The sequence below is a fragment of the Saccopteryx leptura genome, chromosome 5, assembly GCF_036850995.1.
Source record: "Saccopteryx leptura isolate mSacLep1 chromosome 5, mSacLep1_pri_phased_curated, whole genome shotgun sequence".
In the NCBI taxonomy this organism is placed as follows: domain Eukaryota; kingdom Metazoa; phylum Chordata; class Mammalia; order Chiroptera; family Emballonuridae; genus Saccopteryx; species Saccopteryx leptura.
The window spans coordinates 185,843,330-185,862,091 of NC_089507.1; the positions used below are offsets into that span (position 1 = coordinate 185,843,330).

Genomic DNA, 18,762 nt, shown 5'->3' on the forward strand with positions numbered 1-18,762 from the left:
TGGATTTTTTCCTCTTGGATTTTATGAGCCAGCAGTTATCCTTTTTACTTAAAATCATTCTAATGGGAATTCTGGCCTAGCCATCAAAAGATATGGATTAGTATTCCCGTCGACTTATTTATTTTAATACTTAATTGTGATACTCCTTTCACTTTCTTCAAATTCTTCATCTTTAGGAATTATGGCACAGATACAGTAAGTAGTTGTCTTACTTGTTTTCAGTCTGAGTTTACAATCTGAATGAATGTCCAGATTATACACCTTTGATCCCAGTGAATGTCTCTTACCATCTATAACTATAATTTCATTCCAGTGAGCAGTTATAGACTTGGGTATTTAAAGAATCTATTTGAGACACTTTATTAGAGTGAATGAAACTTAATTTTTATTATTTCTTTATTCCTTTAATTTTCTTATTTTATACAACTCCTTGCATATATATCTATAAAGGCTTTAGATAGTCTTAGTTTATTAATATCTGGCACCAGTTTTCTGTGTGGGCATAGAAAGCATCTAGCATGGTGCCCAACATGTCATTCCATGTTAATTTTTCTTTTCTTACTGGGAAGAATAAGAAATAGTGTTTCCTTTTATGCAGAGACTGTTTAACATTTTAACCTGGGAAATTGATACTCTGCCACCACCACTCAATTGCTGAATGTCAGTTGAGCACTGGTTCCAGCTATTGTAGAAGGGTATTCAGGTAGCTACGTTAATAGATTTTGTTTAACATGATAATCTTTGAGAACCTGCAAATGCTATAAAGTGTCTTTCTGCCATTAGTACTACTATCACCACATATTTAAGTAGCACCATAGAGGTTTAAAGTTCAAATATACAAAATCAGTCATCACCACAATCCAGAAAGATGTCTTTTGCTAACCATGATTATAACTGAAGAAGCTGAATCATGGGGCTTTGTTAGTATGTCTTGCTTAAGAACACAATTGCTACCCTGAGACTCAAAAAAAAAGTCTTCTGTCGGAGTCAGTATTTTTTTCTTTAACATGACAGTGATAGTATGAAATCTGAATACTTCCCTTGAAAAATTTGGAATCTTTAGATATGCCTAATCATTGTTTGATTAAATTACTCCATGAATTCATACAAAGGATCAGGAGCCCTGGCAATAAGCTTCCATGGTGACCTGGGACCCTATACCCTTCAGAGTCCTCACGTACTATCTTACCATCCTTGTGCCACAGATCACACATGGCAGGAGTGTGTGAGTGGGTATGTTTATGTTGAAGAGGTTGGGGATGGGGAAGGTGGTGAATACATGAAAGCACTTTGTTAATCACTGAGAGAGTTTTAAAGGTATCAGATAGCTTTATCCCATAGACCTTGGATCTGTATAAAGGCATTGGAGCTGAAGAACAGATTCTGTTCATGAGAAGAAAGGAAGCCAGGAAGGACAGGTCATAACCATGGTCCTAGGGAATATCTTGGGGAAATGGGATACAGGAAGTCCAGTTTAGCTGAAGCATATGATGTGTGTATAAACAGATAAGGAGACAAGGTTGGGAAGGGAGACGAGGGCTAGGTCAGGGTCAGATAGTTGGACATCATTCTGTGGGCAGTTCGGAGCCATTGATTGTTTTTGAGTGGTTTAATAATGTGATCATAGCTTGAATACATACTTATTATTAGAATAAACTTTGATATCCCTGTTTCCCATGCCCCTCATATAAGTTATGTAAACAACCCTGTCAGTTCTACTTATAGAATAAATCCTAGCCTTAACCTCTGTGAATGGTCTCCACTGCTGCTAGGCTCACTCAAGTCTCTGCCATTTCTCAACTGGGCTGCCATGGCAGCCAACAAAGCCAGTGCAAATAAAAACAGTCAATGGCCTGGTTAAAGCCCTGCTCGTCTTTTCATCACACTTGGAGTACAAGTCAAACTCCTTGCTGAACCCACAAGGCCTTGTATAACTCCCATGATCTGGCCCTACCTCTCTGAGCTCCTGCCCTCCCTTCCTCCTCTCTCATTGGGCTCTCACCACTCTAGACTCCTTTGCATTTACTGAGCACCCTAACTCCTTCCCACCTCAGAGTCTGTGTATTTGCTTGGTTCATGCCCTTCTCCAGATCTTCATCAGATGAGCTCCTTACCAAATGGTGCCACTCCCGCCCCCTGATGTGAAGTGGTCCTTGCCCCAGTCACACCCTCTATCATATCAGGACTTGTTTTCTTAATTTACTACTTCTGGGTGGGTTTCTTTATTGACTTGTGAGTTTATTACTTGTTCCCCAACGTGCTCAAATAGATGTGAGCAGGGACTTCATTTTGCTCACTATCTAGAACAGTTCTGACACATAGTACATATTGATTGAATTAATGAGCTCGGACAGTGGAGTGACAGGAGCCTGGTGCAGTGTGGTACCCATGATGAGAGTCTGTCAGTAGAAGCGAAGGGGCAGAGACGGGCGTGTGCACAATCCTGTGCGGGAACTGACGGGATGTAACCTGGCTCAAGTGTTGGGTCATTGGAAAGGGAGGAGGTTGAACAGGGATAAGTTATAAGGAACTCAGAATCCTTTTGGGTGCTCTCACCCAACCATCTGCGTTTCAGCCCCATCCTGTACCCCTGCCTTCAGAAGAACTTGAAGTCTCCAATTTCTGATCCTTTTTCGGTTTTATGACAAAACTGGGTGGTTTCCTATACGTGTCTCCTCACGCCAACCATCCTTCCTGTACCACCCTGTGGAAGCTTAGGTCCAACCATCCTTCCCCACCACCCTGTGGAAGCTTAGGTCCAACCATCCTTCCTGTACCACCCTGTGGAAGCTTAGGTCCAACCATCCTTCCCTACCACCCTGTGGAAGCTTAGGTCCAACCATCCTTCCCCTACCACCCTGTGGAAGCTTAGGTCCAACCATCCTTCCCTACCACCCTGTGGAAGCTTAGGTCCAACCATCCTTCCTGTACCACCCTGTGGAAGCTTAGGTCCAACCATCCTTCCCCACCACCCTGTGGAAGCTTAGGTTCACAGCTTTGCTAGGTGAGCAGCTGCTGGTCCGTTTTCTCTCCTCTTTCTAAAAGGTCAGTTCTGTACTTCTCTGTCTTCTTCTCGGTCCTTCTTGGGCATGCCTTTTCCTTCCTGTCCCCTGAGCTTACTGGGATTTGAGGAGGGAGTAGGGATCAAAGCATGTGTTTAATCTGCTAAATTTAACGAGAAGCTCCTTCCAAATCTAATTTGGTTGGCTTTTATTTTTAATTTCTTTGATTGTGCTCTGGCTAGGCTAGTTGAGCATTTTGTCTTCACGTGCGTACTTGCTGTGCCAGCTGTCTGAAGATGTCGGGGAGGGAAAACGAAGGTTTTCAAGTGGAGTGTTCTCGAAATGCTCACGGCGGACCGTGTGTGAGATCCTACAGAGGCTAGTCGTTTGGACCACTAGACTCTCATAATAGTATAGAAACATGGTTTCACCCTTGTTTGTGTAAACCATCAGGAGGATTTTAACATGTTTGTAATAAAGTTTGTAGCTTATTGTTTAAAATTGAATATAAGGTAGTAAATCAAAGCTTTTGGTGGCATGCCCGTGACAGCGGGGAGAGTCTGGTAAGTGATCCCTCAGAGCTGATCAAAGGGCGCCGCTGAGCGTTTTTCCCTGGATTTGTGTTTGGTCCTTTAATCTGGTGGTGTTTCCAGTTCCATGCCATATAGAGCAGTGCACTCTCCACCCCCACTCAATTCTTCTTGGCAGCCTCTGGCACTGTCTTTGCCAAATGACCCCTGTTCAGGCATCAGCTTGCCTTTGCTATCAAGCCCATACATGGTGGGAACTGTGGTGATTGTCAGGAAACGGGCATCAATCTAGATCTTACTCATACTACTTTTTCGAACTAGTAATCAAATGAAAGTTGAGAATGAACGTGTTAAAATTAACTGAGCAATGATCACTAGTCATTTGTGCCTCAGGTTCACCGTTCCTGGCCAGTGAAGACGGTGTGCTTGGAGGAGTGATTGTCCTCCGCTCTTGCAGATGTTCTTCAGAGCCTGACTCCGCCCAAAATAAGCAGACACTTCTAGGTAAGCTGGACATAAACATCATGTGTGTGTCTTTCTCTTTCATTTTTCCAGACATGGAAAGGTTTATATCCGTAAGTCAGTAAGCTATGGGAGGGCCAGCATGCTCGTTAATATGCAATCTTCTCTATTCTACTGATCTTTTTGTATAGATAAACATCTAAGAGATGAATGTTTATTTCTGAGTCTATGCTTAGAGCATATTTTCAAATGGGCTTAAAACCAAGGACCTTCACTAAAGCCCAATATTAGAATATATGAACACATAGGCCCTGGCCAGTTGGTTCAGTGGTAGAGCATCAGCCTGGTGTGTGGATGTTCCAGGTTCGATTCCTGGTCAGGGCACACAGGAGAAGCACCCAACTGCTTCTCTACCCCTCCTTCGCTCTCTTCCCCTCCTGCAGCCATGGCTCGGAGTGAGTTGGGTACCGAGGATGGCTCCATGGCCTCCGCCTCAGGGGCTAAGAAGGGTTTGGTTGCTGATGCCCCAGATGGACAGAGCATCGCCCACTAGTGGGCTTGCCAGTTGGATCCCTATCTGGGGACATGCGGGAGTCTATCTCTCTGCTTCCCCTCCTCTCACTGAATTAAAAAAAAAAAAAGAATATATGAACATGTATTTATCCCCTGCCTTATTCCACAAAACATTTGAGATGACCAATAACAATATACACAGTAACAGAGAAGGCTTCTTCCTGTTCTCCCTCCCAAGAAGGAATCAGAGTCATGTGGAGAGCTACTGACCCCACTGCTTATCAGCTGTGGCACCTCCATGCACCAGTCTCAATGCTCTGTGTCACTTCTACATCTGTAAGATAAGGGCTCTGCCATGTCCTTCTCATAAACTGTGGTGAGGGCAGGTCAATGAGTGTTTTTCAGATTTGCAGATGTTCGTCCAGATGTCTGAGTTTGTGTCTAGCCAAGTGCATCAGTGGGATGAAGACCAGCTTGCCTTCTACTTGCCATGGCCCAAACTTGTAAGGCTCGCTCTGCCCACGGGTGCCATTTTCCAGTTCATTCATCCAGAGGGACATTTAAAAAGTCTGCATAGAGCCCTGGCCGGTTGGCTCAGCGGTAGAGCGTCGGCCTAGCGTGCGGAGGACCCGGGTTCGATTCCCGGCCAGGGCACACAGGAGAAGCGCCCATTTGCTTCTCCACCCCTCCGCCGCACTTTCCTCTCTGTCTCTCTCTTCCCCTCCCGCAGCCAAGGCTCCATTGGAGCAAAGATGGCCCGGGCGCTGGGGATGGCTCTGTGGCCTCTGCCCCAGGCGCTAGAGTGGCTCTGGTCGCAATATGGCGACGCCCAGGATGGGCAGAGCATCGCCCCCTGGTGGGCAGAGCGTCGCCCCATGGTGGGCGTGCCGGGTGGATCCCGGTCGGGCGCATGCGGGAGTCTGTCTGACTGTCTCTCCCCGTTTCCAGCTTCAGAAAAATGGAAAAAAAAAAAAAAAAAAAAAAAAAGTCTGCATAAAGGTGTCATATTGAGCTAGCAGGAAGCCCTATGTTGTTGTTGTTGTTTTAATTGATTTTTATTTTTTGCATTTTTTCTGAAGTGAGAAATGGAGAGGCAGAGAGACAGATTCCCACATGTGCCTGACTGGAATCCACCTGGCAAGCCCACCAGGGGGCAATGCTCTGCCTGTCTGGGGCATTGCTCCATTGCAACTGGAGCCATTCTAGCACCTGAGGCAGAGGCCATGGAGCAGTCCTCAGCGCCCGGGCCAACTTTGCTCCAATGGAGCCTTGGCTGTGGGAGGGGAAGAGAGAGACAGAGAGAAAGGAGAGGGGGAAGGGTGGAGAAGCAGATGGACACTTCTCCTCTGTGCCCTGGCCGGGAATCAAACCCAGGACTTCCACACACTGGGCCAATGCTCTACCTCTGAGCCAACCAGCCAGGGCCTAAATTGACTTTTTAATCAAAGTATACATACATTCAGAAAAGTGTGCATATCATAACTGCAAATGCTTGACAAATTATTACAGAGTGGACCCACTGCTATATCCAATTAAAAAAAATGGAACTTTACTACAACCCTAAAGGGCTCTTGTAGCACCCCCCCACACACACAGTCTCTACCTCCTCCAAAGGTAACCACTATGCTGACCGTGATTAGTTTTGCTTGGTTTCATATTTTATGTAAATGGGATCACAGACTGTGTACCATTTGTGTCTGATGTGCCTAGTCAGCTTTCAGCCTGTTAGAGTTATCCATGTGACATGTGTCAGTAGTTTGTTCATTTTCATTCCCATGTAGTATTTCATTGTGTGGATACAAGTGCACATTTTCCCATTCTTCTCTCAGTATGTTTTTATATAAGCAGTGAAGCTGATTCACAGGAGTGGTCGTAGTTCAACCCTTCATGTAAATTTCCTTGTAGAAAGTGTGGGTGGTGCTTGATCTGTGTTATATAGTTGTTGTGGATTGCTATAGTACACCTCTCTTCATACCCTGAGGTTCTATGACTATAAAATAGAAGACTGAGCATTTCTTAGGAGTATAAAATGTATTTTTTCTGTAGAAGCTCAAAGAGCTTTTATAGAATCTCTCCTCTTATTTCTCAAAGGAAAAAATGTACTTTTATATTAAAGGCTTCTTTCTCCACCTGGATTTTTACCACCAACCTCATCATTTTTCTTGTTGTATTCTTTTTCATTATATTTGGTACTGATGTTGATCTGGGGAAATGTTTTTTTTTAATGGCCACCTTTTAAAAAATTAAAAAAAATAGCCTGACCAGGTGGTGGCACAGTGGAAAGAACATCAACCTGGGACACTGAGGACCCAGGTTTGAGACCCCGAGGTTGCCAGCTTGAGCACAGTCTCATCTGGCTTGAGCACGGGCCCACCAGCTTGAGCATGGGGTTGCTGGATTGAGCGTAGGGTCATAGACATGATCCCATGGTCACCGACTTGAGCCCAAGGTTGCTGGCTTGAGCAAGAGTTTGCAGGCTCAGCTGGAGACCCCCGGTTGAGGCAGGTATGGGAAAACTATCAATGAACAACTAAGATGCCACAACTACAAGTTGATACTTTTCCTCTCTCTCCATTGCTATCTGTCCCTATCTGTCTCTCTCTCCCTCCCTTCCTCTCTCCCTCCCTCCCTTCCTCTCTCCCTCCCTCCTTCTCTCTCTCCCTCCCTCCTTCTCTCTCTCCCTCTCTCCTTTTCTCTCTCTCAAAAAATAAAAATTAAAAAAAAATTGAAATAGATAAATGGCCACCTTTTGTTAAATGTAGGCACATTAGCCATTTGCTTCTTTGGTATCTTAATCATTGTTGAGTCCTTTGAGTATCTTCCCCAGTTAGGTAGCAGAGAGTTTGCTTTTAAAATATACAGAGGATGTATGGGGCCTTCCAAAAGAACTCAGAAATAACCTTTAGTACCAGGAGGTAGGAGGGCAGTTATTAAAACTGCTTCATGGACTGTTCCTAGGACAGAGAGTCAATTCTTTACTGAGCCTGGACTCCTGCCCATTTGAGTTAATCCTAAAAATTGTAAGGTATATTTGGTGGTATAGTATAGAAATGCATATTTAAGGATAAGTCATAAAATTTTAGTTTATGCTAAATAGTATTTATCAGCAAGGTAGTAATCTGTAAACTGATTTCTACTCTCTGTCTTAAGAAGAAGAATGAAATGCAATGTCAGTTCGTGAAATAAGTGAAATTTTGCCATTTGTTAAAGTCGACTAGAGGGATTGATGTTCATGAGGTTCATCTACGGAAACCCAGTGAACACTAGTATCAACATGTAGATGCTACAAACTACACAGACTTTTACATTTTCTGCTTTAAAGAAGCTATGTATATTCAGTATTTAGTGAGAAAGCAAACACAATACAGAAGGTACGAAGGTGAAAGTTCTCTTCACCACCCTATCCCCAGAGCCAGCAGTCTCTGGTTCTGGTGCGAAACACCTTTACTCTATGGAATGTGTTCACGCTCCTCTTTCTGGACTAGTCAGTAACGCATGACTCTTTCTGGGAAAATAATTAAGAACATAGCTCATACCACTTTCCACCCTCCTTCTGACTTTTGTTAGAATTCAACTCTAACTTGAAATCTTATATTTTAATTTTATTGCTACTTTAACACACAATTTCTTGATTTATCAGCTTTATATACTCTCTACCAACTATCCTCACCCCTTACTTAGACTGTGTGTAAGTTTAGGAAAGTTCATGTACTCTTTTACTTTTTTTTCTCCTTCCCTCACTCCCAACCCTACCTCAACCTCTAGCAACCGTATCATTATTGTCAGGGTTATTAACATCTGCATTCTTTCCAGTGGCTATACTTGTCTCCTTGATTAGAGGTTGATTCCAAATGGTTTGCCAATTAGTAGCTAGCATTGACAGTATCAAGATTGTGTAAATGCTGGTCACTGCAGATCCTGGTAGTGGCGGATTGTACCCATAAGCGAGAAGTGTCTATCCTAAACCTTTGCCTGGACAAGGAGAGCATTTCAGACATCAGGTTCAGGTCTATTCTCCTGTGCTGTACCCCATCAGTTGCCCCAGATCCGGCCAGAACTTCATTTGTTTCATGTTTTGACCATGACTTCTCATTTATTGTTTTATAAAACTCATAGCTTCCTAATGCTTAATAATATCTATGACAAGAATGCTCAGAGATCTTTCTTTCTTACACATTCAAATAAAGCAAAGTAAGTCCCAAAATAAAAAAAAAAGATAACTGCTAGATATTTTTCAATTACTGTTTTTGTCCCAAGAATAGAATAATCAAAACAATCTCTAACTTCAGCTTTTTGTGTCTACTTTCTTTTCTGAAAATCATAAATAGTGTTTTCATTACACCAGTTTTAATTAATCCCATTGCCACTTGATTGAGTACCCAGAATGGCATTACTGAGTCTCTCCTCTTGACAGATGACATTAATTACAAGAGGCCCAGGGTGCCCCTTTAAGGGTGGGCTGACTCAAATACCGGTACTTTCCTCCAGATTTGATCTTCCTGTACTGGTTCATAAATAGAGTTGGGGAACCTCAGGTATGAAGGAAGCCTCAAAGTTGTCTTGTCTGGCCTTGTTACATGTGTCCATAAATTGTTTGCAAAAGCTGGAGCTTCATTCCTTTCTCCTTGAGATTCCCAGTGCATAAAAATAAGCACTGGGACATATGCACTGCGACAGTGTGTAAATTCGGAGGCGAGGTCGGTAAGGACATGTGGCTTGCTCCTTGCTCTCGCTCTTGGATCACTCACTCTGGGAAAGGCCAACAGCCATGTTGTGAGGACACTCAAGCAGCATGTGTCAAAAATGTGTGACCTCCTTCCAACAGCCAGTGAAGCATGGAGGCTTCCCGCCAACATCCTCTGCGCTGAGTGAGCCTCTGGTTGTCTGCAGCCCTGGGCATGTTTGTTGATTGAAATCTCATGAGAGGTCCTGAGCAAGAATCGCTCACAAAGCCACTCCTTATTCCTCACCCCCAGAAACTGAGATAATAAATGTTTGTTGTTTTAAACCGCTACCTTTTGTGGTAATTTATGCAGCAATAGATAACTGATAAACCTTTGGAATCCTCTCGAGGCCGAATGGCTCTGTAGTTTGTCTAACAAGCTGCAGGGACAAATCAAGGTGTGTCCTCTCGTGTCTTTAGGCAGTTCAGACTGTCAGACTTCAGCCTGCATCACTGGATCCTGGTTCTCCTTTCTGGACTCTCTGAGACAGGTGTGATCAGTGCCGTCCGCTTTGCAGGCCGTTATCACTCTTCTCTAGCTCCCTCCTTCCCACCTCGACTCATCCCTTCCTCCAAACTGCCAGCAGACCTCTGTCTCTCTCTCTCTCTCTCGAGAACCTGCCCATGGTTTGAAAAACAGGGGGGTCAGGGGAAGCAGGCTGTCCTGAAGCAGAAAGGGCAAACAGGAGAGCCTGAGCCCACTGTGACTTAGCTGCACCTGTCTCAGGATCAGAGGGATGATAGTGGTTAAAACAAGAAACATATAAGTATATATAGTTTCTCTTTATATCTAAGTAAGTGTTGAGTAACTTTCTCTAGAAGCAGAATTGGTATCACTATCACTCCCCTGCTCTCCACTTTCACTTCTTCAGTGAGGACATACACATGCACACGCTCACACTCCTGCCTGTTGCCCACCTCCCTGCGAGATGCATGGGAACTACTTAATGGGAACACACTTCCCTCGTAGGAGCCCAGAACACGCTTTCAGTGTTGTTTCTGACTCATCTACAGAGTCCCAGGTTCTGGCCACCCCAAAGTGCTTGGTCTTCTTCCAAAGGGTCCTGTTCCTTCCCCAGTAACTTTCACACGCTCTTACCTGTGTTGAAATCCCCCGGGCCAAGAACATTCCTTCCTGAGGCCCAGGGTAGATAGGCATCGTGCAGTCCTTTGCAAGCCCTTCCCCCGGCTCATTTGTTTCCTCCTCCAGGACACATCGCAGACGTGTCAGTGTCTGTTCCACCCTCTGGGCCAGCACTTCCTAACCTTTTTTATGAACTCCGTTATTTCAAAGGAACAGATCACAGGTCTTTGAACCTCAGTGACTCATACGGACTGTCCAGGGGTTTGAAATCTCTTCCCAAGGTTTGGACGATCCCACTGCCTCTTGAGACTCCCACCACCAGCTTGTGAATCATCTGAGGACAAATCATCTTGTGTCATGCTCAGCTTTCTACCCACCGTCCATAGTAGGCTCCCAGGAAATACTAGGTGAATAAATAAAGCACCAGATAGAATTTCCTTATTGATTATTAAGCCGAAATTTTAAAGGAAATTGAACAGTCTTTTAGAAAAATGAAAATTTACATAAAATAACCTCACATGAGCTTAAAAACAAACAGTACAGGTAGGAAGTGTGGGATAATGACGAGTGTCCGGGAGAAAGCTGGTTTGGAGACGGTCTAGATGGGTTGCAGGAGGCAGCCCCTGCCGACTGCCTGGGAACAGGACATTTGGACGTGAGTGTGTGTGCACCCCCCCCCCCCACGTCACGAGATGCTGGCCAAGCCCAGCCTACAAATCACTGCTTAACGCAAAGCAAATGCTTGTCCCTGGAATGACACAGCTGAAAAGAATTAATTTTCTCTGCTTTTAGGGAAAAAACCCCAATATATTTTTACCTGCTGAAGTATAATTGCATGTGCTCTCCAGGCCTCTACAGAAGTGCTTTATTGAGGCGGCTGTATGTCATATGTTAATAATTGTGTAAACAAAGACACGTCAAGCCTTCCAGTGGAAAAAATGAGTTCTTTTCTGTTTTAAGCTTGTGATTCAATACCAGTAATTAGAATATATGCAAATATGTGACGTAAGGGGCCAAGCTGTCTATATGGTCGCATTTCTTCCCGTGTAGCCTGCCCTCACTCTGCTGATGGGAGCCCGACAGACTGTGTGAAGTTCAGGGGTTCCTGCCTTAGTGATTAGTACGAAGCAGTGAGCATGGGGATCAATGAGAAACAGACTAAGGGAAATCTGAAGCAATTCAGAATAGGAGGCAGAGGGACTGTCGGGGGGTGGAAGGCTGTGTGTTTGGCCAGCGGCCTTAATGGCAGCCTGTGTTGGAACCCTTCCTCCCAAATCGATTTGAGGCCCACAGTAAAGCCAGAGCCTGACCACCTGATGCACATGTGGCCATTGTTACCTTCCCATTAAGGTGGCCTCTCCTTGCTCGGAGAAGAACTTCCGGTTCTTTGCTATTTAGGAATATGTTTGTATATGACATTGCTTCTAATTCTCCAGCAGCCCCCTTTACCCCTGTTTTTTTAAACTTTACTGTGAAATGTTTCATATACAGGTATTTTTAAAAGAGGACTGTAATATATAAATATTTGTAAGTTATAAAGGATAATAATACAATGAACACCTGTGCACCTGCCACCCACCTTAAAAAATTGCCCATTACCTGTATCTTTGAAGCCTCCATGTGGCCTGAGTTTTATATTCATGGTATATCCCATGATTTCTCCTATGAGAACTTTTGCGGTTTCTTACATAATTAACGAAAAGGATAATGACTCCCTTTATCATTTTAGACTTAGCTCTATCAAATCCAACTGTTCTTCAGTTGCCAGTTAGACCTTCACTGTGGCATTTCCCCCTGGTTTTCAGAACAGGCAGCATTCTTTATCAAGTACTATTTTTGTCACTGTTACCCAAAGTAGCTATGGTTTAAGTTTTTTTAATGTTAGATTGAATTGATGCTTCCCAGAACATTAAAAAGATAAAATGTCATTTTACTGTAAGTTAAAATTCCAAATCGTCTTTTGGTTTTACTGGCATTAAAAATTTGGCAAGCATGTATAAACACACAAACTTCAAAGGAGCTTCACTCTCAAGGCCCCAGCAATATGACTTATTTCCATTTCATGGCACATGCCACCACGAGCACTTATGACCAGGCTGCTGCTGGGCTCACACAATCATAAAAATAACCCTCAAAGGGAAGGCAAATTAGCTATTAGGCTGGTAGTGGGAAAGAGGAGCTTAGGGATGTTCATCTGATGTTAATAACGCGTCTTAAAAACATAACTAAAACTTCGTTCTGTGAGAGAGTTCAGTGTTTGCTTGGAAGCTTATTTCTTTAGTGCCTCAGCAATGTTTTGGGATTGTTACATCTTCATTAGTCTTAAGAGATAGGCTGGCGTTTGGATTCTTATTTAAGGATCAGATGGAAAGAAACAAACTAGGTAACTTATTCTTAGAGGCAAGTGAATAAGGCAGACATGATATTTCAACTTTTCAACAATTGAATTTGGTTAATTTGTTGAGGTAATCTGTGCTCTGAGATTTATATAATTCAAAATTAGTTTTTGTTTTATTTATATTTTTCAATTACAGTTTTTAATCAGTATTTTGTATTAGTTTCAGATGTACAACATAGTAATTAGACAATCATACACTTTACAAAGTGCTCCCCCCGATATTTCTGATGCCGGCACCATATGTAGTTATTACAATATTGTCAACTGTATTCCCTATGCTGTACTTTACAGCCCCGTGACTGCTTTGTAACTATCAATTAGTACTTCTAGTTTTTGTTTTTAAAACACAAAGATGTTGAGTACAATTAGCTATAATCTGTTTTGATTTATTTATTTATTTATTTATTTATTTATTTATTTATTTATTTATGACAGAGAGTGAGAGAGAGGGATAGACGGGGACAGACAGACAGGAACGGAGAGAGATGAGAAGCATTAGTCATCAGTTTTTTCATTGTGGCGCCTTAGTTGTTCATTGATTGCTTTTTCATATGTGCCTTGACCATGGGGCTACAGCAGACCGAGTAACCCTTTGCTCAAGCCAGCGACCTTGGGTCTAAGCTGGTGAGCTTTGCTCAAACCAGATGAGCCCGCGCTCAAGTTGGCGACCTCGGGGTCTTGAAACTGGGTCCTCCGCATACCAGTCCGACGCTCTATCCACTGTACCACCACCTGGTCAGGCTTGCTTTGCTTGTTTTAAAACAAAACTTTTTTTTCCCTTAAATATCACAAGTATACTCTTTACAATTAGATTTGTAGAAAATCTACAAATAGATTTTTATCTATAATTTACTTCTCCCTCATGAGAAGTACAGTTCTAAGTATAAACTAACCATGTAGTATTTTTTTTTTTTGGTCACCAAGTTTTCCATCTGAAATAAAGAACATGAAGATTTATGAATAGAAGTCTAGTGATTATGTAATTCTTATTACTGTGGTTCTCCTAAAACTCTCAGAAAAACATTTTGACAAATTTTATAGTCAGTTTTCATCTGCTTAAAGGGTAATAGAGATTGCCCTAGCATGAAATAAATCCTAAAAAAATATTTGTTGAATGAATGAAATCACGTTTCAATAAAACTTGTTTCACTGAATACTTTTCCTTTCAGCAGAGCACTTCCAAGCTCCAGCCAATGGCGCCTATTTCTGGCATTCTAACACAGCAAACGGACGAAATGGGAAAAGACTAGAAATGTCTTCTTTCGGGCTTGTATCACTATCTGACCCACATCCTTCTCTTCCTGTTCAGTCAGCATCCTTCTTTAGTCTTGAACAAATGAGAGTGAACCTTAGAAAGCGAGAATTATTCTTTTCTTGGCTTAGTATAACTGGGATTCTATAGAAACTCTGCCTCAATCTCCCAAGACAGCTCAGTGGTGAACGTTTTTCAGGGAGGCAAGCCAACTCAGAGCTACTCCATGGCCATGGTGGGACATGCATTATGTGAACCTTAAGGATTGTGTGTCCGGACAGTAAAGCATCCTTTTATGAACCCCCTACCATGATTACCTGGGGAAAAAAGAACCTGACTACCACGGGGGAAAAAGTCTACAGAGGTATGAGGAGGATGTTGTATTTGAAAAGTGAATTTATCTTGGCCCTGGCTGGTTAGCTCAGTTGGTTAGCACATCTTCTAAAAAAACCAAGGTTGTGAGTTCAGTCCCTGGTCAGGGTTCATACAGGAAGCAATCAATGAATACACAACTATAAGTTGAACAACAAATGAATTCTTCTCTCTCTCTCTTGAGCCAATCATTTAAAAAATTAAAAATGAATTTATCTCTATTCAAAACACTGTGCCCAATGTCCTAGGGTCAACCATTTGACACAAAGCTAAGAAGCAGCAGCTGACTTGGCAATTGCTCAGCTCAACATAGTTCTGGTTTTGAGTTGTTTTTCTTGCAAGAAACTCTGGGATGTGGAGCCAGGTAGAAAGGGCTTTTTTGTTTGTTTGTTTGTTTGTTTTTTATTCAGTGAGAGGAGGGGAGGCAGAGAGACAGACACCTGCATGTGCCCTGACTGGGATCCACCTGGCAAGTCTACTAGTGGGCAATGCTCTGCCCATCTGGGGCGTTGCTTGTTGCTCAGCAACCAAGTTCTTTTCACCACCCGAGGCAGAGGGCATGGAGCCATCCTCAGTGCCTAGGGCCAACTCACTGTAATTGAGCCATGGCTGCAGGAGGGGAAGAGAGAGAGAGAAGTGGAAGGGGGAGGGTTAGAGAAGCATATGGGTGCTTCTCCTGTGTGCCCTGACCGGGGAGTTGAATTTGGGACATCTACATGGTAGGCTGACGCTGTACCACTGAGCCAACTGGCCAGGGCCCAGAGAGGGTTTTTAACTGGGTGCAGGAGCCAGTACAGCTGGGGGTTGTTAACAATAATTAGATTACATTAAAAAAAGGGGGGGGTATGGTTGAGGGTTTCTCTCTGGTCAGAAAAGAGAAATCATTTAGCTAGAAAAAACTTGCTTGCAATGCTGATAAGGAAACTTTGTCTGACTTAATGTACACAGGGTGGCCTGTGAGTCATTTTGAAGAGAAAGAGGTATCCTGGGGGGAATCACCATCCAGGGACGGCTTATTAACCAGTGAGGGTGGTGACTAAATGTCAGCAGGAGGCAGAGCTTTCCGCAAGGCTGCAGGCTGTCATGTAGTGGAGGGATGCGAAGGCGGGAGTAGAACCGCTCTTGGGCCCTATACCCAAAGGTGAATGCATTTGTTGTCAAGTACTAGGTGTACCTCTCCAGAAGGGCTGGCCTCTGCGATTTTGTACTGATCCTTTCTGAGTGTCCTGTAATGTCTTTGGCCTGCCATTGTGGGGGAAGCGCATGCACAGCACACCCCCTGACACACCTCCAGCCCTGGGACCGCCCGGTCCTGTGGCCCTTTGTTCACACCCGCTGTGTGCTGTGACGTGTTAGGAAGTCACGTGGTGGAGAAATATCCTAACAAATCCCTTTGTTTATTTTTCATAATGAACCCACTCAGAAAATTTGTATGCCGACTCAGAAATTTATTTTAGCATGGCTTTGGGTGTTCTGAATTTTTCCTAATGGAGAGCTTTTCATGGTCTGGGCATTTCCAGTAGCTTCACAATCACTGCACTTTGGCCTTTTAAAAAACAAATGCCTAGGCCCTGGTCATTTGGCTCAGTGGTAGAGCATCAGCTTGGCATGTGGGAGTACTGGGTTCGATTCCCAGTCAGGGCACACAGGAGAAGCACCTATCTGCTTCTCCACCTTCCTCCTCTCCTTTCTCTTTCTTTCCCTCCCGCAGCCAAGGCTCCATTGGAGCAAAGTTGCCTGGGTGCTGAGGATGGCTCCATGGCCTTCACCTCAGGCGTTAGAATGGCTCCAATCACAATGGAGCAACGCCCCCAGATGGGAAGAGCATCGCCCCCTGGTGGGCATGCCGGGTGGATCCCGATTGGGTGCATGTAGCAGTCTGTCTGTCTGCCTCCCTGCTTCTCACTTCAGAAAAATACAAAAAAAAAAAAAACACCCCCAAACCCAAAAACAACCCAAAAGCCTTTCAAATCAGTAGTTGAGATGTAAACAGTGTTGGGCCCACTGCCACGGGAACAGGGTCATTACCGAGAGGCCAGGAACGTCTCTAAATGGAAATACGCTTTCGCTGACCTCACTGAAGCCTGTCAGGAAGTGCGCTCTCACAGGCTCAGCTGACTTACAGGGGCCGTTCATCTTCCCTGCGTGTTGTTTGAGTTCCTGGTCCCCTATATGTAATAATTACATAAAGGGAAAAATCCTGATCCAGTGATGTAGCATCAGCCCAGTTTGCTGTAGTATTATTAGAATAATTTTAAATAGTTACATAAACTTTAATTTTTAGTGTTTGGAACAATTTCAGATTTAGTCCCCCAAATCAAAAACAAATTATAGACTTATAGGTATCACTGATGATAAGAAATGCTACTCTTTTACTGAAATATTAAGTTTTTCTCTATGCAACTGTATTTGAGCACACTTCGTTCTATTCTTTGCTGGATTTTAATTATAAATCATGACTTAAAACAGTTTTGAAAGATTTTATGACATAAACTTTACCCTTGAGGCAAATGTTTTCTACTCATTTAAAAATACATATAAAGATTTTGACTTTTTAAATTTCTAATGGAAATAAATATTTGTTTGCTTTGATTGCCCTTTGAATATAGCAGGTTTTGCCTTAAATGTATATGCTCAGCGTAAATATAAGTAGGGACTTATTCATGGCACTTTGTAGATTTGGTCATATTTTAGTCATGCAACATGAAACAGTTTGAAAGCATTAGATCGGTTTCACATCATAATAAAGCACTCTTATAAAGGAGAGTTAAAAATCTATGCTGGGGGCTCTGGCCACAGTCTGTGTTTAGGAAGGGAGACTGAGGCAGCAACTGAGGGGAACGAGTCTGCATTGGCGGTGGGTGGGGGTGGGAAGATGTCAGGTGAGGACAAGTAGCAGGAACAAGATGGGGGCGACATCGCCAGCCAGGTACCTCCATCTTCGGCAGGAAGCACATCCGCTTAGGTGAGTCAGCAATGAACCTGACCCTGTGTGAGAAGAGTGACGCCACGGTTACGGAAGGGACAGGGCCATTTGTCAAGAAAGATAAAGCAATGAAGAAGATACTGCCTGTCCCACCAGCATTTCAATAAATAACTGCCGATGTCACTTCTCAAGGAAGGTGACTTGGTAAAAATTGACTTAGGGTTCTTCTGTGATTAATGTAGCTGAGGGGACCCAAGTACCAGGGAGGAAAACAGATGTCATTAAGGCGCCTCCCCATCGTGTTGAAGCTGCCCTGCGCCTGGTCAGACCTGGACACTGGGAACACACAAGTGACAGAAGCCTGGGACAAAGTTGCCCAGTCAGTTAATAGCACACCAATAGAAGGGGTGTTGTCACACCAACTGAAGTAGCATGTTGTTGATGGAGAGAAAACCATTATTCTGAATCTCACTGACCAGCAGCAGAAGGACCACAAAAAGTCAATTTTGAGGTACATGATGTCTTTGCTGTAGACATTCTCGTCAGCTCAGGAGAGGGCAAGGCCAAGGGGGCCACCGTTTACAAACGAGGTTCTTCTAAACAAGACGGCCTGAAGATGGAAACTTCCTGAGCCTTTGTCAGGTTTTGAGGCCATGCCCTTTACTAAGCATTTGAAGACAAGAAGAAGGTGGCTATAGTCAAGTGCGCCCAACACGTGCTGCTGCAGAGCCATTTAATGTTCTCCGGGAGAAGGAGGGCCAATTTCTAGTTCTGCTCATGCCCAGTGGCCCCACACAGGTAAGCAGTGGCCCCTCTGAGCTTGACCTTTACGAGGCTGAGATGAAGGTCCAGGATGCAAAGCGAAAGGCCTTGCTCCAATGTTTTGCAAGTTGGAAAACCAAGAAAAAGAAAAAGAAACAAAGGCTTCTAAGATGGCAGATACTGCCACCAGTGGGGAGACAGAAGAGCGTGAGGCTGGGACCGAGGTGGGTCCCTCTCCCCAGCCTGCCGCTCCTGCCCCACCCCCTTCCCACCACAGCAGGCTCTGCCAAATGCAGTCGCCTTCGCCCAGGACCACCCCCAGAGCAGGGGGCTGCTAGCTTCCAGCCCAGCCCCCTCCCAGCAACCAGTGCCAACTGACCCTAGTCGTGAAAGGCCAAGCTTCCCAGCCACCGAGAACTACTTTAATAGAAAAGAGAAATAGAATAATAAACTCAGGAGTAAAAAAGAAAATGCTAACATCTCACTACTAGTATGTCAAATTTTAGTAGTTCAGAATATCATAATCTAAACAGGGAAGAAATTAATTTTTTTTTTCAGTGACAGAGACAGAGAAAGAGACAGGGACAGATAGGAATAGTAAGAAGGGAGAGACATAAGAAGCATCAATTCTTTGTCGCGGCACCTTAGTTGTTGATTGATTGCTTTCCCTTATGTGCCTTGACTGGGAGCTGTAGCAGAGCAAGTGACCCCTTGCTCAAGCCAGCAACTTTGGGCTCA

At 43.8% G+C, this 18,762-nt stretch overlaps 1 protein-coding gene and 1 pseudogene across 4 annotated transcripts in view; both read left to right on the forward strand.

Annotated features, from left to right (window-relative positions):
• TASP1 (taspase 1) overlaps window positions 1-18,762 on the forward strand; it is a 314,709-nt gene that overhangs the window by 244,676 nt on the left and 51,271 nt on the right. For all 4 annotated transcript variants that reach the window (XR_010751729.1, XM_066387123.1, XM_066387124.1 and 1 more), the window contains one exon: window positions 3,926-4,036. Coding sequence is in view for 3 of the 4 variants with exons in the window: in XM_066387123.1 (XP_066243220.1) it covers window positions 3,926-4,036 (111 nt within the window). In the remaining variant the exon portion in view is untranslated. The remainder of the gene's footprint in view (window positions 1-3,925; window positions 4,037-18,762) is intronic.
• LOC136405658 (proliferation-associated protein 2G4 pseudogene) lies at window positions 17,313-18,362 on the forward strand (annotated as a pseudogene).